The sequence below is a fragment of the Dipodomys spectabilis genome, unplaced genomic scaffold, assembly GCF_019054845.1.
Source record: "Dipodomys spectabilis isolate Male_0828 unplaced genomic scaffold, ASM1905484v1 ptg000004l, whole genome shotgun sequence".
Taxonomy (NCBI): domain Eukaryota; kingdom Metazoa; phylum Chordata; class Mammalia; order Rodentia; family Heteromyidae; genus Dipodomys; species Dipodomys spectabilis.
The window spans coordinates 4,158,412-4,181,283 of record NW_024870681.1 but is presented as its reverse complement, the minus strand read 5'-3'; the positions used below and the strand labels follow the sequence as shown (position 1 = coordinate 4,181,283).

General features: G+C 40.1%; 1 protein-coding gene across 4 annotated transcripts in view; it reads right to left on the bottom strand.

The window, feature by feature from the left end:
* Rhot1 (ras homolog family member T1) overlaps window positions 1-22,872 on the bottom strand; it is an 81,459-nt gene that overhangs the window by 42,076 nt on the left and 16,511 nt on the right. For all 4 annotated transcript variants that reach the window (XM_042691176.1, XM_042691192.1, XM_042691185.1 and 1 more), the window contains exons 2-8: window positions 21,749-21,807; window positions 17,598-17,679; window positions 12,276-12,319; window positions 9,234-9,287; window positions 8,107-8,159; window positions 2,375-2,483; window positions 1,421-1,522 (exon numbers count right to left, since the gene is read on the bottom strand). In XM_042691176.1, the coding sequence (XP_042547110.1) occupies window positions 1,421-1,522; window positions 2,375-2,483; window positions 8,107-8,159; window positions 9,234-9,287; window positions 12,276-12,319; window positions 17,598-17,679; window positions 21,749-21,807 (503 nt within the window). The remainder of the gene's footprint in view (window positions 1-1,420; window positions 1,523-2,374; window positions 2,484-8,106; window positions 8,160-9,233; window positions 9,288-12,275; window positions 12,320-17,597; window positions 17,680-21,748; window positions 21,808-22,872) is intronic.

Below are 22,872 nucleotides of genomic sequence, written 5' to 3'. Positions count from 1 at the left end.
TATAATAATAGCTACTCAAGAGGCTGAGATCTGAGGATTGAAGTTCAAAGCCAACCCAGGCAGGAAAGTCTGTGAGACTCTTATATCCAATTAACCACCAAAAAACCTGAAGTGGCACTGTGGCTCAAGTGGCAGAGTGCTAGCCTTGAACCTTGAGCTGAAGGACAGCACGTAGGCCCAGAGTTCAAGCCCCACAACCAACCAAAAAAAAGAAAAAAAAAAGAAAAAAGTCTTTTTCTACAAATCTATACTCAGTAGGGATACATATCCACAGATATAATTTTTAGCAAATTCATTACTTGGAAGGCATTTATAGAATTTTATTCTTTCCTTCGTACTTACCATTTAACACGTCATTACACTGCAGATTAATCAGTTCCAGTTGAAAGTTTACAGCTAACTGGATTATGCAACCTTTCTTTGGCTTGATGCTAGAACTGAAGGTTGATCTGTGTGTGTGTGTGTGTGTGTGTGTGTGTGTTTGTGTATGTGTGTGTGTATGCGCATATATACACACACACACATATATATGCTTTGTCATCTAAAAATCTACTCTTTTCACTGAAATACACATTTGAAAGGGGCAAATTTTATGTGACTTATATTTAAAAATTCAATCAATTCTAAGTCTATGGAAGACTTTTGTTCAATTTTAGGTATTTCAATAAGAAATTATTGTTTTCTTAGCTATAAAAAAAAAAAAAAAAAGAAGCCAAGCATCAGTGGCTCATACCTGTAATCCTGGCTATTCAGGAGACTGAGATCTGAAGACCCAGGTTTGAAGCCAGCCTAGGCAGAAAAGTCCACCAGACTCTTATCTCCAATAAACTACTCCCCCAAAAAGCCAGAAGTGGAACTGTAGCTCAAGGGGTGAAGCACTAGCCTTTGAGCACAAAAGCTCAGGAGCATCATCCAGGCCCTGAGTTAAAGGCTCAGGAGCAGTTTGCGCATATGCACGAGTGTGCGCGCGCACACACACATACAAGTATATTCAAATTGAATTATATATTATACTATACAAGTAGGCTCAGGAGCAGCATGTGCACGCAAACACACACACACACACACACACACACACACACACACACACACACACACACACAAGCATATTCAAACTGAATTATATATTATACCTAGGTCAAGAAACTATACAAATAGACTATTCGTTAAGTTCTTGGAGTGTTTGTTTTTATTGTTATCAATTCTGTTCTAATAGAACTTCCTGAAATAATAATTAACCTAGAAAACATTCTGAGTATTTACTGTAAATGTCATTGAAGTGCCCAGAAAAATTTAACAATAAGCAATACATTTCAATTTCAGTAGTTGTACTTTTACAAACACATTTGATTTACTACAAACTACTAGCATACTAGAGTTATTCCTCTATACAGGCCTCTAGAAACAGAATATGAAATACCTCCTTTTCCTCTGGGCAGTACAAAGGTCCTGTAGGATGAAGAACAGCTTTCTGTGCATAGTAAAAGAGCTCTGATATATTCTTCAGGTTTTTTGCTGAACACTGAAAAAAAAGTTTTAAATTTTATATTCTGAAATCAACTACGAGAGACAAAAACTTTTTTTTTTCTTTTTGGTCAGTTACCGGTTTGAACTCAGGACCTGGGTGTTGACCCTGAGCTTTGTCAAGACTAGTCCTCTACCACTTTGAAACACAGTGCCACTTCTGGTTTTCTGGTGATTAATTGGAGCTAAGAGCCTCATGGACTTTCCTGTCTGGGCTGGCTTTGAACTGCAATCCTCAGATCTCAGCCTCCTGAATAGCTAGGATTACAGGCATGAGCCACCTGCGTCTGGCCTCAAAAAAAAAAAAAAAAAAAAAAAAAGAACACACACACACATATATATAATATACGTATATATATGTTGTGGAACTTGGAACTCAAGGACTGGGCACTGTCCCTGAGCCTCTTTGTGCTTGCTCAAGGTGAGCACTCTACCACTTGAGCCACAGTGCCACTTCAAGTTTTTGAGTGGTTAATTGGAAATGAGAATCTCACAGCACTTTTCTGCTCAGGGTGGCTTTGAACCACAATCCTCAGATGTTGGCCTCCTAAGCAGCTAGGATTATAGGAATGAGCCACAAGCACTGGTCTCAAAAACATTTTTTAACTATTAATATAAAATATCAATATAAATAAGATTCCATTAATAACCTGAAAAATGCATTTTTCTTTAATAAATGCCTAGAAAAAGTTTAGAAGCCAACTACAAGTTTTCTTTGTTATTTGGTTCAGATGACTCACAAAGTACAGAAAATTCGTTGCATCCCACATCATTACCCTCTCCTAATCAGGACTTCAAGTTAGTAAAAATTTGCCAACACTAAATTTCCAAATCAAATGATGAGACATACCTCCACACACGTTTCTATTTCTGTATATTGGTTCATAATAGGAAGGATGGTCTCCATGCTACTGTATTCCACCAAATCAGATTTGTTCCCAACTAGTATTAAAGGCAGCCTGAAACAAAGTAAGTTGCAATAAGGAAGGTAAGACATTAAATTTACATTTTAATTTATATCTTAATCTATCCTAACTAAAAACTTTAATCTCCCCAACATAAAGTCTCTACTTTATTCAGGTCAAGCATTCCAGTGAAACAGGTTCATTAATTCATTCAACACATATTTACAGAGTATTTATTATAAGAAGCTACACACTCAGACAAGAACTCAAGACAGAGAAAAGTCCTCACCATTTGAATAATGCAAACCACAAAAATAAACAAATATAAATAATTTCCAAATCAGTATTATGAAAGAACTCCATAGGGGACCATAGAGTAATGAGAGGAAGCTAATTATCAACAGCAATCAAGGAAAGACTTCTCTGAGAAGGTGGCTTTTTAGGGGAAAAAAAAAAAGGACAAGATGGAATCTATCATGTAACAGGGAAGAGCTAACTGAGAAGAGACAGCATGTCCAAAAGCTCCATACCGAAAGAACATTCTGGAGGGGTTAAATAACGGGGAAAAAAAATGCCAAAGTGGAGAGTTACTAAGTATCAAAAAAGGGCTATAATATAGGAATGGAGAATCAAAGGCCAAATACCTAATGATTTACAAGCTACAGTAAGGAATATGGATTTTATTGTTAGTGTGAATGGGAAGCATTGAAAGGTTACAAGCAGGGACATGAACAACATTTTAGAGATATATAATGAAATATTTACAGCTTGCTTCAAAATGGCTCCATGGGTTGGACACCAGTGGCTCACACCTGTACTTCCTAGCTACTCAGGAAGCTTAGATCTGAGGATCACAGTTCCAAGCCAGCCCAGGCAGGAAAATCTATTCGATTCTTATCTCCAATTAACTGCTAAAACAGTTGTAAGCAGAGCTGTGGCTCAAGTGGTAGTGTGCTGCTCTTGCACAAAAAAGAACAAGGCTCTGAGTTCAAGCCCAAAAGCAGTGTGTGTGCGCGTGCGCACACGTGCACGCACGCACACACGCGCGCGCGCGTGCGCGCGCGCACACACACACACACACACACACACACACACACACGGGAGGTAATGATTAAACAAGGTAACTGAAAGATCATCCTGAAGCTGACTGACAAGATATATAGGAATCCATACACTATACTCTCCATATGTTCTTTTTTGTGTATGTGGGTTCTGGTTCTAAGGTTTTTACTGAAGATCTAGATGCTGTCCCTGAGCTTTCTTTGCTCAAGGCTAGCACTCTACCACTTGAATCACACTTCAATTTCAGGATTTTTACTAGTTAAATGGAGATAAGAGTCTCATGAATGTTCCTGCCTGAGCTGACTTCAAACTGGGACCCTCAGATCTTAGCCTTCTAAGTAGCTAGGATTACAGGTGTGAGCCACCAGTGTCTGGCTTTCTCCATAGATTCTCTCCACTGGTGCTTAAACTTAAGGCCTGAGAGCTTTACGTGAGCTTCTTTTGCTCAAGGCTAGTGCTCTACCATTTGTGCCACAGCTCCACTTCTGGTTCTTTTGGTAGTTTAGTGGAAATAAGAGCCTCCATAGACTTTCCTGTCAAGGCTGGTTTTGAACCATGATCTTTAGGTTGCAGCCTCCTAAGTAGCTATGATTACAGGTGTGAGACATGGGTACCCAACTATATATTCTTAAGTGTTTGATTTTTTTTTTTCAAGAAAAGTTCTGGGTACAGGAATGCCTAATGACCCCGGCTATACAGAAAATATAGATTGGGAGGACTAGATTCAAGGTCTGTACTAGGCAAAATTCTGAGACTTTATACAAAAAATAATTAAAGCATACAAAGGCTAGGAATGTGGCTCAGTTTCGTAGAGTACCTGCTTAGCAAGCATGAGGCCCTAAGTTTACACTCAAGTATGAGAGAGAATGAGAGCACCCAAGAGAAAGCAAGAGCAAGAAAGAGAAAGAGAGAAAAAGAGAGAGAGAAAGAGAGAAAGAGAGAATGGATTAATATGGTGATCTGGATTAGAGAAGTAAAAATTAAGTTGGAAATATTTTATATTTGTGCTATATTTTAGAAACAATGAATAGATTAAATACAGGATTTGAGGGAATGACAAAAATCAAGAAAAAATATAGGGTTAAGGGTATAGTTCAGTTGTAGAGGGCTTGTCTAGCATGTAGGAAGCCCTGGATATGATTGCTAGAACTGAGAAGGGGAAGGGGAATGAGCACACACACACACACACACACACGCACGCACGCACAGGCACACGCGTGCAAGCGCACACACACACACAATTTGGGGGCTAGAAAAAATGCATAGATTTATAAGACAGAAGACTGAGGGGTCGTTTCTTGGTAGAGGGAGAAGACAGAGAATTAAGGATTTTCTTTAGACACATGAAATCTGAGAGGCATATGGGAAATCCAAATGGGTTACCAAAAACCAGCCTAGTACAGAAGTTACTTGTGAATCCTAAAGACAGTGTGGAAGTGAAGCAAATTCTTTCCAGACTCCAGATTCCTTCAGAAACATTTTACAGCATTAAGTTCACCCTCCTGATATGACCAATATGCTTAAAAGGACTGACACACAATGTCACTCAAATACAGATTTCTAACACAGTCAGGAGGATTTCCAAAAAAAAAAAAAAATAGTTGTTGATAACCACACGTATACATCAGAGTAATTTATAGAGCTTAAACATGTACATGTCCAAATCTCATTCTGAAGTTATAAATTCTAAAATTGCAGGTTGGGATGAAAGCATCTATATTTTTTTTAAGTACCTCATGTGACAGTGATAGGCAACTATCACTAAAAACCATTGTGACAGTGGTCCAAAACAGAAGAACAGAATATAAAGTGTAACCACTTCCTATTTAGGAAGCTAAAAATGCTTAATTCAGTGGCCCAAACTAGTGTTTGATAGATCCTGGCAAAAGTACCTTCTCTGAAACGTATCTCCTAGAAATGATTCAAACGAGCAAATATCAGGAGCATGTGGATGCTACCCAAGGCAGGTTTTCCAAGGTAGTTGGTCCAATACATGTAACATATTATGGTGAAGGGAATATTCTTTATCTACAACATCCATTACTGTAACCACCATACCTACACCTAAGCTCCTGAAACATGGCTAAGTGTGTCAGAAGACTTTCTGTGCTTGCTACCTTATCAATAATTCACCACAAAGTTTAAAATAGGATAAAAAGGAGCTGTGGGCTGGGAAGGTAGCTCAGTGGTAGAGCGCTTGCCTTGCATGCATGAGGCCCTGGGTTCAATTCCTCAGCAACACATAACCAAAAAGAAAAAAGCCGGAAGTGGCGCTGTGGCTCAAGTGGTAGAGCGCTAGCCTTGAGCTGAAGAGCTGAGGGAAAGCGCCCAGGACCAGAGTTCAGGCCCCACGACTGGACCCTCCCCCCCCCCCCCAAAAAAAGGAGCTATAAGTAACATATGAGGCCATCTCAGTCACAAAATGATCCTTCTATAAATATTTAAGATATACATACATAAGACCAACATTTGTTCAGAACCAAATCTTTAGTTTCAAAGCACAAACACACTCAACTAAAAGGGAAATCTAAAAAACTAAGGACCAGATGTATACAATTAATAACTTATACATACTGAATTAATTTGACTTTCCTAACTTTTATTGTTTTTATAAAGGTGATACGCAGAGAGGTTTCAGTTACGTAAGTCAGGTAATGAATAAATTTCTTTTTGGATAATGTTACCCCTTCCCTTGTTCTCCCCCAGTTTTTCCCTCCCATCCCCAGACTTTCCTAACATTTAAAAAAAACTTTAAATGCTTTATGAATATGTCCATTTAAATAGTACTTTAACATTGTTTTCATTTTGGCTTAACATTTAAAACATTTATGCCTAGAACTACTATTCAGCTCAGAAAAATAGATCATTCCCTATCACTTTTGTATCTTCCAAAGAAGTACAAGGAAATCTCCCTGCAGGAATTCCTAAATGAAAATCTCCTAAAAAGAAAATCTTTTTTTTTTAAGATATCTTATAAAAGTGCTCATAAAGCCAGGCACTGGAGGCTCACACCTGTAATTCTAGCTACTCAGGAGGCTGAGATCTGAGGATCACAGTTCAAAGCCAGCCCGGGCAGGGCAGGAAAGTCAAGTCCGTGAGACTCTTATCTCCAATAAACAACTCAGAAAACCAGAAGTGGCACTGTGGCTCAAGTGGTAGAGCACTCGCCTTCAGCTGAAGAGCAGAGGGACAGCACCCAAGCCCAGAGTTCAAGCCCCACAACCTACCAAAAAAAAAAAAGTGCTCATAAGCCAGGCACCAGTGATTCACGTCTATAATCCTAGCTACTCAGGAGGTTGAGATCTGAGGATCATGGTTCAAAGCCAGCTCAGGCAGGAAATTCTGTGAGACTCTTATCTCCAATTAACCACAAGAAAACCGGAAGTGGCTCTGTGGCTCAAGTGGTAGAGCACTTGCCTTGAGCTGAAGAGCTCAGGGACAGCGCCCAGGCCCAGAGTTCGTCCCATGGCCAGAAAAAAAAAAGTGCTTATATATTATTTCATTTGATTCTCAACATAATTACATACAGCCAACACAATTACTACCCCTATTCCTACTTTCAGATGAGGAAATTAAATGAAGTCTTGGAAATCGAATGAATATTAGAGTTCATAAGTGGTGAAAACAACTTTCAAGGAGGAGCAACAATGCTTGATAAGAAATGTACTCACTGCCGGGCGCTGGTGGTTCACGCCTGTAATCCTAGCTATTCAGGAGGCTGAGATCTGAGAATCTCGGTTCAAAGCCAGCCTGGGCAGGAGAGAGCGTGAGACTCCTATCTCCAATAAAACACCAGAAAACCGGAAGTGGCACTGTAGCTCAAGTGGTAGAGCGCTCACCTTGAGCTGAGGGACTGAGAGACAGCGCCCAGGCCCAGAGTTCAAGCCCCATGACCAACAAAAAAAAAAAAGAAATGTACTCACTATCCTGCCCATGTAACTGTAACCCCTCTGTATGGTAATTTCACAATTAAAAAAAACAAACAAATTTCAAAGGTTGCTAATAGTTTTTCAAGGACTACTCTCTGACATAAACCATGGTGCATACAATCAAGAACAACTGCTCACACTATGAGTAACATTATCAAACTAATCTATCAGTAATTGTGAATCATTATAGTTCCAGAGTTCTGTTATTTTTGCTTTGCTTTCAAATGTATTTACTGCTTCAAGAAAGGTGTGTGGGGTGTATGGAGGCTGAGTGAACAGAGAGATAAACTGACAATGCAGATATGGCAAAATGTTAACAAATGGTGGAGCTAAGTGAAGGATTCATAGATGTTCACTATTATTTCTTACATCCTTCCTCTAAGTTTGACACTTTTTTTTTTTGTCGGTAGTTGGCTTTGAACTCTGAGCCTGAGCGTGGTCCCTCAGCTCTTCAACTCAAGGCTAGTGCTCTACCACTTGAGCTACAGCGCCACTTCCGGTTTTCTGGTGGTTTACTGGAGATAAGAGTTTCCACGAACTTTCCTGCCTAGGCTGGCTTTGAACCGTGATCCTCAGATCTCAGCCTCCTGAGTAGCTAGGATTACAGGTATGAGCCACCAGCACCTGGCCCTAAGTTTGAAACTTTTTAATATAGTTTAAGAGGGAAAAAAAAAAACTATACATACCTGCTGTCTTTGTCTGTTCTTTCATTTATGAGAGGAATCCATCGACTTGTAACCTAAAATGAAAATAAGAGCTAAACAATGATGCCTATTAGAAAAGCACTTTGTCCATAAATTTCCAAACTGAAGATCAACTTTGAAAGTGCCCCATCAATATGAGTGGCACCTAGAAGGCTGGGGCAGAAGTTACATAAGTGCAAGGCCACCCTGGGCTACATAATTAGAGCTATGTCTCAAAAATCTAAAACAGCTGGGCACTTCTAGCGACTTAGGAGACTGAGATCTGAGGATCATGGTTCAAAGACACTCAGGGAAGAAAAGTATAAGATTCTTTTATCTCCAATTAACCAGCAAAGCGCTGGAGGTGGAGGTATACCTCAAGTGGCAGAATACCACCCTTGAGCAGAAAAGGCTGAGATGGTGTTCAGACCCTAAGTGCAAGCCCCAGTACCAGCATCAAAAAAACAAAACAAAACAATAAACCACACAAAACAAGTCAACCAAACTAAAAAGGAACTCAGAACCAAAAAAGAAAAGCAAAGCCAGGTGCCGGTGGCTCACACCTATAATCCTAGCTACTCAGGAGGCTGAGATCTGAGGATCGCGGTTCAAAGCCAGCCTGGGCAGGAAAGTCTGTGAGACTCTTATCTCCAATAAACAACCAGAAAACCGGAAGTGGTGCTGTAGCTCAAGTGGTAGAGCACTTGCCATAAGCTGAAAAGCTGAGAGACAGCACCCAGGCCCAGAGTTCAAGCCCCATAACCGATAAAAAAAAAAAAAAAGAAAAGCAGAATAAAATGCCTCATATAAATTTTATTTTATTTATTTATTTTTTTGTCGGGAAATTTTACTTCATGGGGTTGGGAATGTGGCTTAGTGGTAGAGTGTTTGCCTAGCATGCATGAAGCCCTGGGCTTGATTCCTTAGTACCACATAAACAGAAAAAGCCAGAAGTGTCGCTGTGGCTCAAGTGGTAGTGGGCTAGCCTTGAGCAAAAGAAATTCAGGGACAATACCCAGGTCCTGAGTTCAAGCCCCAGGACCTACCAAAAAAAAAAAAAAAAGAAAAAAAGAAAGAAATTTTACTAAATATAGTTGAATATAGTGGGGTAAAAAGTTATGCATTCATACCTTATCAATAGAATGTTTATTGTTAACAGCATAAACTATGCAGATGACATTTGCCTAGAAAAAAAATTAACAGATTAATGATATTTAAACAATAAAATACCAACAGTAGCATTTGACTAACAACCAGTTAATATTTTATGGCCAAAGGAAGACAAATATTGGGGGGAAGGAAAAAGAAGCTGGGATGTAGCTCAGTAGCAAAGTGCTTGCCTAACAAGTTCAACATCCTGGGTTCCATCTCCAGTACCAAAAAAAGAAAAGACAAAAAAAAAAATGGAGGAAGAAAACAAACTATAGAGGAAAATATTCCCAAGGACTTAGAGCAAAAAATACATACTCAACAGGTGTGTGTGTGTATATGCATACACACATAAGCACATATGTGTGTGTGAATATGATCAAAATAATTCATATACATGTATGATTACAGAATAATAAAACCCATTAAAAATTGTTTTGAAAAGAAGAGTGAGTTCAACAAAGGATCAGACCAACTGAAACATTTCATTCTGACAGTGAGGAAAGACTCACCAGGACAAAGCTCATCCTATCAATGGTAGCCTGAGAGACCATTTAAAGAATATGTTAAAAACAATGGTCAGGGCCAGAGGCATAGCTCAAGTGGTAGAATGCCTGGCTAGAAAGGAAGGGCTCTGACTTCAAACCGCAGTACCACACCCAAAAAAGTTCTATATTAAAAAAGTTCAGATAAGAAATGATTTTCCCATACTCCAAATGGAGTCGTTTGTGACAACCTTTCCAAAAGAAACTAAAAACTGGGTATCTGACACTAAAGCCCATCCATGCCTGTCTACCTTCCAACTGGACAGAAACTTGTACCCTCGCCTTTCTATTACCTGTTTTTTGGTTTTTGGTTGTTTTTTTTTTGGGGTCCGGTTGTGGGGCCTGAACTCTGGGCCTGGGCGCTGTCCCTCAGCTCTTCAGCTCAAGGCTAGCGCTCTACCACTTGAGCCACAGAGCCACTTCCGGCTTTTTTTCTTTTTGCTTATGTGGTGCTGGGGAATCGAACCCAGGGCCTCATGCATGCAAGGCAAGCACTCTACCACTGAGCCACTTTTCCAGCCCTTATCGGTTATTTTTATTGGTACAAAAAAACTTATATATAGCCCCTTGCTATATATAAATACTCACAAAACAAAGACAACCTTAAAATAAAAGGACATTTACTTCATGCCACTCCTAATAGTCCTAGGCATTACATAAGGAGGAACTGGAATTGAAGGAACTGTCTTTTCTTCCTGGTTTACAAAAACTATTACTTGAAATAGCCAATGTTCTGGATAACCTAGGCCAAACTCTCACTAATATATAAAAACAAATTAAATTAAATTAACTCTTCAGTGGCAGTACCTTACAAAACATTAGACATGCTCACTACTGTCCAAAGGAAATGAAACCTGTGCTACGTTGGGGAAAGACTAATGCTTTAGAGTTAAAAAATAAGGACAAATTCAAATAACATTCATAAACGGTCATCAAGTCTCTTCACTTAAAGAACAAGCCACCCAAGGATGGCTCTCATGGAAAAATACCTAGTTGTAGTTGTACTAGCTCCTCCCTTCCTTGGATCACTAGTATCTATTTGACATCTTTTTGCCATTGGAACTTGCTTTATTAGCCTTTAAGCAGATTTGCTTCTACTTACTAAGTTACAAATGATGCTACAAGTGGCTTTCATCCCCTACCATCTGACTCTCCAGTGGTGCTTAAACCCCTGGACCTGGCTTCCATATACATTCTTTTTTGTTGTTGTTTTTTGTTTTTGGGTCCGGTTGTGGGGCCTGAACTCTGGGCCTGGGCGCTGTCCCTCAGCTCTTCAGCTCAAGGCTAGAGCTCTACCACTTGAGCCACAGCATCACTTCCGGCTTTTTTCATTTTGCTTATGTGATGCTGAGGAATCGAACCCAGGGCCTCAGGCATGCAAGGCAAACGCTCTACCACTGAGCCACCTTCCCAGACCCCATATACATTCATTTTGATATTCAATTAGATCCTGCTGTGTTCCCAAGGACTACTCCATAAGACTCTGCCAGAACAACAAATATGCAGGCAGGGACACCTCTACAACTTTATTCAGCTCAAACCAATTATAAGATGAAATATTTTCCACACTAAAACTAGGATTAGTTTTATTTGGTCAAGGAAGATGTGAAGGGGATAAGGAGACATGGCAAACAGAGAAATATCAAGTCCAGGTGAGCCAAGTGCACAAAATAGGCTAGGGTAAAATGAGGAAGCAAAGTCAAACCTGGGACATGGGGCTGGGAATGAGGCTTAGTGGTAGAGTCCTTGCCTAGCATGAAGCCCTGGGTTTGATTCCTCAGTAACACATAAACAGAAAAAGCCAGAAGTGCCACTGTGCCTCAAGTGGTAGAGAGCTAGCCTTGAGTAAAAGAAGTTCAGGGATAGTATCTAGGCCCTGAGTTCAAGCTCCAGGACTGGGAAAAAAAAAAAAAAAATCCCTCGAAATGGGCCAGGTGGAACGCAGATATGAAAACTGAGCTGTCAAGGCACATGCTAAATTTGAACCATGGTCTGACAAAAGGACAGCCATTCAATAGGGTCCACAAATAAGATGGAAAGCTAATCAACAAAATCCCATGAACCCCATAAAAGCCTGCCCACAACCCTATATTGGTGCAGTCAAGGTAGCAGAAGTAGCAATAACAGCAACAGTACTAATTCTCCTCTACTAGCTGTCCATTGTATCTCTCTTGTATCAGCATCCTAATAAACATTTGTTCCTCAAAAATAATATTAAAACAAAAACAGGAGGAGAAAATAAAGAAAAATAAATTGAGTGAATTTGATCAATGTACATTATATGTATTTAAGTTGCACAATGAATCCTCCTTATAGAATAAATGTATGCTAATAAAATATTCAAACCTGGTAATCACAACAAGAAACTGAAATTTCTTGGTGAGAGAACGTAAATAGTAAAGTCACAGAATTATTCTCCCTCCAAAAAAAAAAAGAAAAAAGAAATCAAAACTCTATAATTGCTTTTTCAAAACTTACCTGGGATATTTCTTGATGAAGTTGTTCATCACTCTGTTCTGCTTCTACAAATGACAAAAAAAAAAATCAGTGTTTTAAACATTTTTATAACAAATAGGCTATGTAACATCCACCTAAGAAAATGACATTGTATAGTAGCAGAGACAAGGGCAAGTCAGGGAAAGAAAAAGTTGTTCTGAGATAAGGAAGCTGGCTAGCAATGAAAGACAAGTCTACAAGAGGATAACTGAGGCTCAGAAGGGCAGAGGCACTGTGAGATAAATCTAGGTCAGCATCTGATCCACAGTTCAAACAGGTCAAGCAAAAGAGATCAGCAACCTAAGATAAAAGACTGAGAGCTTGAGGGGCACTGGTAGCTCATGCCCGTAATCCTAGCTACTAAGGAAGCTGAGATCAGAGGATCAAGATTCAAAGCACAGGCAAGGAAAGCCCGTGAAACTCTTATCGTCAATTAACCACCCAAAAAGCAGAAGTGGCCCTGTGGCTCAAGTGGTACCCTTGAGCTGAAGAGCTCAGGGTCAGTGCCGAGGCCCAGAGTTCAAGCCCTACAACCGACTAAAAAAAAAAAAAAAAAAAAGACTGAGGACTTTACAGTTAGCTCAGACAAGAATCTACAGACATAGAGTCGAAAAGGCCAAAGAATCTGGGTAATACAGGGTAGAAATCTAGGTAGCAGGTAGGGGGTTGGCGGCATGGCTCAGGTGGTAGGACATCTGCCAATGAGCAGTAAGTGTCAGATACCAAGTTCGAGTCCCAGTTTCAGATAAAAGAGAGAGGAAAAAAAGAAATAATGGATTAGAGGTGTGGCTCTGCTAGAGTGCTAGTAGATGAGCGAAAGCATTAGGTATTCAATTTGAGTTCTGGTCTGGGACCTAAAAAAAAAAAAGACAGTAGGTGAGAGAAATAATAACCAGGGCCTCAAAGCAAAACTACAGCTTGCCCATGAATAACCAAGAATTCCCTCTCTAGCCATAATTGCTCTCAATGGGTAAACGAACATGCAATCCCACAAGTAAATGACATGCAGAAGGATCAGAAACACAGATATGAAGAGGAAAATAATCACTGACATATTCAGATCACCTTAGGTTATATACCCCTGCTCCCTGCCAAATGTGTGTTGTTTTTACACATAGTTTAATACTATTTTATACTATGTTAAATAATTGGCCACATCTTTAATATTTTCTATATTTTGAGTAGCCAGTGGGCTAACATTGAAGTGAATTAATTATGTGGCTGCATGCCCTAGAAAAGAAACTGTAAATAAAGCTAGTTATGAGACTGACTGAAGCATGAAGTGTCACCTTGCCTCAGCTACCAGTATAGTGCTGACCAACAGATACAATCAAAGCAACAGTTATCTTTAAAAAGGCAAAACAAGCTTAAAATTTCAACATGCATCCAACTCAAAACTTAATGAGATACTTCAAAGGAGTGCCCAGTAAAATCAAGAAGAGGATCAAAAGTGGTGATTCACCTGACAATCCTAATGCCTGCAACCTGGCCTGATTTTCTTTCCAATCTCTTCTACACTATTCAGTCTTCAGACTGATAGCCTTGGTAAGAAAAACCATGCCTTTGGGAAGAGCATGGTGGTGGTGTGGTGAGGTAATCTTTGGACTTAGATAAGCCTGAAGGTTGAATCCTTGTTATATGTGATCTTGGGCAAAACTGATTAACCTCCCTGGGCCACATTTTCCTCAGCAAGTAAAGGAAGTCAACACCTACTCCTTGGCTGGGTAAATGAAATGGATGCATAGGAGCTGTGGCCCAACCACAACAACTTGATAGCTTGCAAAGTACTTAATCTTACAGGACGCACAAATATATCACTGTCCTTCCCCAGTTTATTTTATTTATTTAAGTTATTCATTCATTCATTTATTCATTCATTCGTTGTGCTGGCCCTGGGTTTAAACTCGGCCAGGGCATTGTCCCTGAGCTTTATTGCTCAAGGCTGGCACTTTACCACTGGAAGCTACAGCTCCATCTCAGCTTTTATGGTGGCTAATTGGTGATGAAGGTCTCACAGATTTAATGCCAAAACTAGCTTCAAACTGTGATCTTCACATCTCAGCCTCTTGAGTAGTAGGATTACAGGCATAAGCCAGCAGCGTCTGGCTCTTCTCGTCTGAAGAGCAACCACTACTTCTTTCCTGGATCAAATGCAACTAACTCATTCACTTGACCACTTAGTATGTGTTATGACTATGGCAAGCTGGAGATGTGGACATTTTTATGGATATCAAAAGGTCATAGTTCCGAACCTCAAGGACCTTTTGGTTTAACTTTTTCTTAAAAGGAAGACATCTGGAGAATTACAGCTAGCTATAGTACATATGTCTCAACAAAAACCAAAAAAAGTAAGGGATTAATGAAAGCTTTTATCTGCTTTGATATGGTTGATATTACAGTCAGTAACTTCTCCTTTTGACCTGCAAATAATCCTGTGCACGTAATCATATTACTCATAAAGTTATAAAAAGTGGGATAGTAGCCAGGCACCAGTAGCTCACACCCTTAATCCTAGCTACTCAGGAAGCTGAGATCTGAGGATCAGTCTGAAGCCAGCCACGGCAGGAAAGTCTGTGAGACTCTTATCTCCAATAAACTACTCAGAAAAAGCCAGAAATGGCGTTGTGGTTCAAGTAGTAGAGCACTAGCCTTGAGCACAGAGAGGCTCAGGGACAGAGCCCAAATATAAGTTCAAGTCCCAGGACTGGCAAAAAAAAAAAGGGGGGAGGGGAGAAGTGGTAATAAATACAATTTCCTAGATTTCTGAAAGAGAGAGATTAAAGAATTTTAAAGAAAGAAAAATTAATGAGAAATTTTATATTCTTTCCATACTAACACTTAAAACCCAGTTGTACTTGATACTTAACAGCCTATTTCAGTTTAGAAGGGTCATATAACAAGGGTTCAATGGCCATAAGTATTATACAGTGCAGTTTTGGGTTTCATTTTTAGAATGTATATACCAGTTTATCCAAACAAATATTATAAATATCATAAATATTTTATACCTATACACAAAGTTTAAGCTGGGCTCCAGTGCTCCCACCTGTAATCCTAGCTACTCAGGAGGCTGAGATTTGAGGATTGCTATTTGAAGCCAGCCAGGGCAGAAAAGTCCGATTGAGACTCTTATCTCCAACTAACCACACAAAAATAGGAAGTGGTGCTGTGGCTCAAATGGTAGAGCGCTAGCCTTCTGCACATAGAGGCTCAGGGACAGCACCCAGGCCCTAAGTTCAAGCCCCACAACCAACAACAACAACAACAAAAAAAAGTTCCAGCCTAGTGCTGGTGGCTCATGTTTGTATTCCTAACTACCTAGGAGACTAGATCTGAGGAACAATATTCAAAAATAGCCTACACAGAAAAATCTACTGAGATTCTTATACCCAACTAATTAGCAAAAGCCAACTGCAGTTCAAATGGTATAACAAAGCTCCTGGGGAAAAAAAGCTAAGCAAAAATACAAGGCCCTGAGTTCAAATCCCAATACTGAAAATGAATGAAAAAATGCATATTCTAGAAAAAAAATAGTACTTTAATGATTGAAAAGAAATGAAAAAGTAAATAGTAGTCAGATATAGTGGAGCACATCTGTAACCCCAGATACTGGTATAGAAAGAGGTAAGAAGGCAGAGAGTTTGAAGCCTGCTTGAGCAATTTAGCTGAGACTCTCTCAAAATAAGAATTTAAAAATACGTTGGGGAGGGGCTGGGAAGGTGGCTCAGTGGTAGAGCGCTTGTCTTGCATGCCTGAGGCCCTGGGTTCGATTCCTCAGCACCACATAAGCAAAAAGAAAAAAGCCGGAAGTGGCGCTGTGGCTCAAGTGGTAGAGTGCTAGCCTTGAGCTGAAGAGCTGAGGGACAGCGCCCAGGCTCAGAGTTCAGGCCCCACGACCGGACCCAAAAAACAAAAAACAAAACAAAAAAAATACGTTGGGAATGTGGCACGGTGGTACAGTGTTTGCCAAAAACATGCAAGGCTTTGGGTTCCATCTCCAACACTACAAACAAAACAAAAGAAGCTGGGCACAGGTGGCTCACACTTGTAATCCTAGCTACTCAGGAGGCTGAGACCTAAAGATCACAGTTTGAAGCCAGCCACAGCAAGAAAGTCAGTGAGACTTGTTTCCAATTAACCACTAAAACCTGGAAGTGGCAAGTGGCACTATGTCTCAAAGTGACAAGAGTGCTAGCTTTGAGCAAAAAGAGCTCAGAAACAGCATCCAAGCCCAGAGTTCAAGCCCTATGATTGGAGAGAGGAAGAGGGGGTGGGGGAGGGGGAGGGCAAGCACGAGAGAGAGAGAGAGAGAGAGAGAGAGAGAGAGAGAGAGAGAGAGAGAGAGAGAGAGAGAGAGAGAGAGAGAGAGAGAGAGAGAGAGAGAGAGGAAGGGAGGGAAGGAGGGAGGGAGGTAGGGGGGAAGGGAAGTGGGGCAGGGAGGAAGGAAGGAAAAGAAAGAAGCAATATAGAGAGAGTTTTTACATAATTAGAAGCAAAATCACAAGCTTCTAATATATAAGCAAGCTAATATCTGTTCGAATTATTTTATTTGTAACAAAGGTTGACAAATTAAAAAATTAATTTGAATTCAATACATTTTTTTTTTGCGTGCCAGTACTGGAGGTTGGACTCAGGGTCTGGCTTGTTGGTAGTTAATTGGATTACAAGCATGAGCCACTTGCACTTGGCTTCAATAAATTCTTTTTTTTTTTTATGCTGGCCTTGAGGCTTGAACTCAGAGCCTTGGTATTATCCTTGAGCTTTTCTGCTCAAGGCTTAGTGCTCTCCACTTGAGCTACAGTCCAATTCCAGCTTTTTGGGGGGTGGTTATTTGGAGATTAAGAGTCTCACAGATTTCCCTGCCCAGGCTAGTTTTGAACCGCAATCCTCAGATCTCAGCCTCCTGAGTAGCTAGGATTACAGGTGTGAGCCACAGGTTCCCATCTTATCAATAAATTCTTAATTCAAAATCCTTTCTAAATAATGTATATGCCTGGATGCCTAAAAACAAAGTTGACGACTCACTTCTCTCTGTAAACATTTTAGGAGGTTAATGGTTTATCCATTGGTGTATCCTCTTATTATTCCAACTTATTTCACGTTATTATGGAACCCAACTAGTATTTTGGGGACAGAGAACAAATGGAGGAAAGGAGTAGAATACAAGTTGGTAGAGATAATAGGAAAGGATCATATACTACAATTTAAAAAAGACCATTTCTGTCTGAATATTTAGGAAAATTCACTGAGTCTGTTTTCAAGAATATTGAAAAATGCTATCACTTATAAGAGGCCATTCATTACCTGAATAATCTACAATGTGTGTTGGAACCCTCTCTGGGGTGACATCAGCTGGAATGGTGATTTCTTCAGCCCGAGGAGGAACCTTTGTTTACAAATAAAGAAAAAAAAATGGATATTCTCAAAGTTGTTAACAGACTATGTAAATTTATCCACATTAATCTTTTTCATATAAAGCTATTCTCACAAGTATTTGTTGTAAATGCTTCTTTTTGTACTTTCCCAAAGACACAAATATATATGTGTGTGTATATATATATATATATATATATATATTATAGAATAAAAACATTTTAAGCAATATAAATAAAAACAAAAAGACTTGGGCTGGGAAGGTGGCTCAGTGGTAGAGCACTTGCCTTGCATGCCTGAGGCCCTGGGTTCAATTCCTCAGCACCACATAAGCAGGGGGGGGAAAAGCCAGAAGTGGCGCTGTGGTTCAAGTGGTAGAGCGCTAGCCTTGAGCTGAAGAGCTGAGGGACAGTGCCCAGGCCCAGAGTTCAGGCCCCACGACCGGACCCAAAAAAAAAAAGACTTTTATTTAAAAAATGCTCATTTCTGCCTTTGCAGGCAAGAACATACTAAGGTTTAGCAGACAAAAACAATTTCAAAGTTAATCTGGTGTTTCAAATATTAGACTTTTTAAATACATTGTTTTCATTCTGTTCTGCTTAAGGCTTAAGATACTTTACAAATTAGAAGCTATATTAATCCACAAGGATTATCAGAGACTAGGGTATGGCTGAATGGTAGCATGCTTGCCTACACGTGTAAGGTCTATGATTCAATCCTCAGCACTGTAAAAACCCACAAAATAAATTAAGATGAAAAGCATTTGACCAGGCACATGTTGTTCATGCCTGTAATCTTAGCTACTCAGGAAGCTGAGCCCTGAGGATTATTGTGGTTCAAAGCCAGCCTGGGCAGGAAAGTCAGTGAGACGCTTACCTATTAATAACAGAAAAAATCAGAAGTAGGGCTGTGGCTCAAGTAGTTGAGTGCTAGCCTTGAGCGAAAAGCTGCCCCTGGGACAGCACTCAGGCACAGAGTTCAAGCCAAGGACTGGCAAATAAAAAGAAAAGCATTTCAATCTTCAATAAACTAATAAAATATCAAAATCATTTTCTTCTACAAGAGAACTTGTTGGCTATATCTCATATTTAATAATTCCATGTTGTATGACTTTAATTAATTACAAACCCCTTCCTTATCCACACTCAAAAGGCCTAGGATAAAACAGTTCTAAACTAAAACTTTTATAGGAAGTATTATATTATATACCAACTGGTTGTAAATTAATGTTACAATGATTCTACAAATGAAAATATACTTCATTTTTTAATTAAATAAGTATTATTTAACTACCTTTCTTGAAGTGAGGAGAAAAACAAAAGAAATAATGAACATAATATCATAGTTGTAAATGTCAAAAATATTACCACATGGAGACTATAGATCACATGCTTAGCAGGCACAAGGCCCTAGTTCAACACCAGAAATACTCAGAAAATACAAACACATGATACATCAAATTCTTATGTGAACAATAAAATTACAGTTTAGGTAGGAACCTAAACAAGAATAAAGAGTAAATAGACATTACAGTATTAACAATAATTGCTATGTAAGAAAGAAAAAGAAAGCTGGGCGGCAGTGGCTCACACCTGTAATCTTAGCTACTCAGGAGGCTGAGATCTGAATGACACCATTCAAAGCCAGCCCAGGTAGGAAAGTCCATTATCTCCAACTAACCACAAGAAAACCAGAAGTGGCACTGTAGCTCAAAGTGGTAGAGTGAAAGAGATCAGGGACAGTGCCCAGGCCCTGAGTTCAAGCCCCACAACTGACAAAAAAAAAAAAAAAAGGTATAACCCCTGTTTTCACTGTATTTGATGTCAGTACCCTGCATCTTGTATATACACTTCTCTAATTTGGGGAGGGGAAGGGAAAAAACAAAATGCTTACATAGGGATACAGGTTGACCAATCGTAACAATGAGATGTACAAGACACTATATTGAAAAAATGAACTTTACAATTTAGGTGCGGGGCGGGGGGGGGGGGGTTGTGGGGGTACTTGTGGAGGTGGGAGTTGGAAAGGATGGTACGGAAAAAACAAAGGAGGAGGCAACAATGCTTGATAGGAAATGTACTCATTACCTTGCTAATGTAACTGTAACCCCCTTGTACAGTATTTTTACAATAAAAAAAGTATTTTAAAAAAAAAAAAAGAAATATAGGGGCTGAGAAGATGGCTCAATGGTAGAGCGCTTGCCTTGCATGCATGAGGCCCTGGGTTCGATTCCTCAGCACCACATAAGCAGAAAAAAAAAAGCCAGAAGTGGTGCTATGGCTCAAGTGGTAGTGTGCTAGCCTTGAGCTGAAGAGCTGAGGGACAGCGCCCAGGCCCAGAGTTCAGGCCCCACGACCAGACCAAAAAAAAAAACAAACAATTTTTTTAAAAAAGAATGAAAAAGAAAAATCATTTTCATCCCACTGCACGAATGCCAGTCCTCATAACAAGGTCCTAACTTTATATATGGGCTTGGCAAGCATCCTCCCATACTGGAACCTCAGAATATAACTAAATATAAGTCAGTGGTAATAAACCCAATATTGGGTGGGTGGGATTTCACTATGATTAAAGTCATCTTACTTGAAACCATAATTCTTTTGAAGTAGGCAAAGGTTAGAACGAATTAATTTCTTTGCAATTCTGGGAAATGAACAAAGGACCTTTTGTGCATAGCAGGCAAGTGCTTTCCCAATTGAGCCATTACCTCAGCCCTAGTTTCCTCATTTGTAAAATGAGATGTAGGTACATACTAATCCAGGATTCAGATAAATATGTCAGGATCCAAGTGGTTTCAACAAAACACACCTCAAAGACTACTAGGTACTGTCAGGCAGAAAGCAAGCAGGGATCCAGACCTTTCAATCTAATTTCAACTCAGGAAACATATCTTTTTTTAATCTTTTGGGCTTCTGAGTAATTTATTCTTAAGAAAGAATGGGCTGGGGAATGTATGGCTCAGTGGTAGAATGCTTAATAGCATCCTAAAGGCCTGGGGTTCAATCCCCAGCAATGAAAAAGAGAGAAGGAGATAGGCCAGGCACTGGTGGCACATGCCTGTAATCCTAGTTACTCAGAAGGTTGAGATCTGAGGATCGAGGTTCAAAGCCAGTCCAGGCAGGAAAGACCGTGAGACTCCTATCTCCAATAAACCACCAGAAAACTGGAAGTGGCGCTGTAGCTCAAGTGGCAGAGTGCTCGCCTTGAGCTGAAGAGCTGAGGGACAGCGCCTAGGCCCAGAGTTCAAGCCCCTCAACCGACAAAAAAAAGTCTAAGATCTGAGATCATGGCTCAAAGCCAGACCAGGGGAGAAAGTTCTTGAAACTCTCCAATTAACTACCAGAAAACTATAAGTAGAGCTGTGGCTCAAAGTGGTAGAGCATAAACCTTGAGTGAAAGAGCTCAGAGACAGTGCCTAGGGCCCTGAGTTCAAGCACCATGACCAACCAAAAGAAAGAGGGAGAGAAAAGGGAGGGGAGAGAGGGAGGGAGAGAGGGAGAGAGGGAAGAGGGGAAGAGAGAGAGAAAGAGAGAGGGGGGAGAGGGAGAAAGGAGAGAGGGAGAGAAGCAGGAAGAAGCAAGAAAAGATCACACCTTTTAGAGAAGATAAATATGTTCTAGGCAAAGAGCAGGAAATGAAAAAGACTTAAGCAAACTTAAATCTAGTTGGTTCTTTCTTAAAGATACTCTCTTTAAACTAATATCTTTTAAAAGTTAGAATTGTTGGGCCAAGTACCAGTGGTTCACGCCTATAACACTAGCTACTCAGGAAGCTGAAATTGATGACCATCATTGGAAGCCAGCTAGGGCAGGAAAGTCCTGAGACTGTTATATCCAATTAACCACTAAAAAGCCAAAAGTGGAGCTGTGGCTCAAGTGATAGAGCACTAGCCTTGAGCAAAAAACCTCAGGGACGGAACCCAAACCCTGAGTTAAACCTCTAGGACTGGCACCAAAAAAAAAAGAAGAAGAAAAGAAGTTATAATTGTTGAAAGGAAACACATGCAAATAAAGATAGAATATAGTTTAACTTACTTTTGATTAAAAAATCTTACATATAAAAAACGAAATTAAAATTTTTACCTCTTCTGGGAATTCTTCACTGACCAGAGACATAATCAGTGATGTCTTTCCAACTCTAGCTGTGAAAAGAAAAACCATGATTTTATTGATGGGCTCAGGCTCATCACAAGCTCAAATCCAGCAGTCATAGAGGGAAGTATGTTACTTATTAGCTAAAATCGAAAGCATGTAAACTTAGTACAATTCTTTTTTTTTTTTTTTTTTGGTCCGGTCGTGGGGCCTGAACTCTGGGCCTGGGCGCTGTCCCTCAGCTCTTCAGCTCAAGGCAGGTGCTCTACCACTTGAGCCACAGCACCACTTCCGGCTTTTTTCTTTTTGCTTATGTGGTGCTGAGGAATCGAACCCAGGGCCTCTGGCATGCAAGGCAAGCGCTCTACCACTGAGCCACCTTCCCAGCCCCTTAGTACAATTCTTAATAGTGTGTATTCAAGACACATTCTGGTGGCTCACATGTAATCCTACCTACTCAGGAGGCTGAGATCTGAGGATCAAAGTTTGAAGCCAGTTGGGGCAGACAAATCCTGGAGACTCTTATCTCTATTTAGCCAGGAAAAAAAGTGGGAGTATGGTTCAAAGTGACAAAGCACCAATTGTAAGCAGAAAAAGTCAATATCCTAAGTTTAAACCCCATTACCATCACTATATATATATAAATAATCTATCTCCAGGGGCTGGGAAGGTGGCTCAGTGGTAGAGTGCTTGCCTTGCATGAAGGCCCTGGGTTCCAGTCCTCAGCACCACATAAGCAGAAAAAGCCAGAAGTGGTGCTGCGGTTCAAGTGGTAGAGCAGTAGCCTTGAGCTATAGAGCTGAAGGACAGCACCAAGGCCCAGAATTCAAGCCCTACAACTGATAAGAAAAAAAAAAAAAAAACATCCAGCCAGGCAACAGTGGCTCATGCCTGTAATCCTAGCTACTCAGGAGGCTGAGATCTGGGGATCACAGTTCAAAGCCAGCCTCAGCAGGAAAGTCTATGAGACTTTTGTCTCCAATAAACCACCAAAAAACCATAAGTGGTAGAGCAGCAGTCCTGAGCTGAAGAACTCAGGGACAGTGTCCAGGCTCAGAGCTTAAGCACCACCCCTCCCCCCCAAAAAATCCTTCTCCAAATCATGCCTATAATCT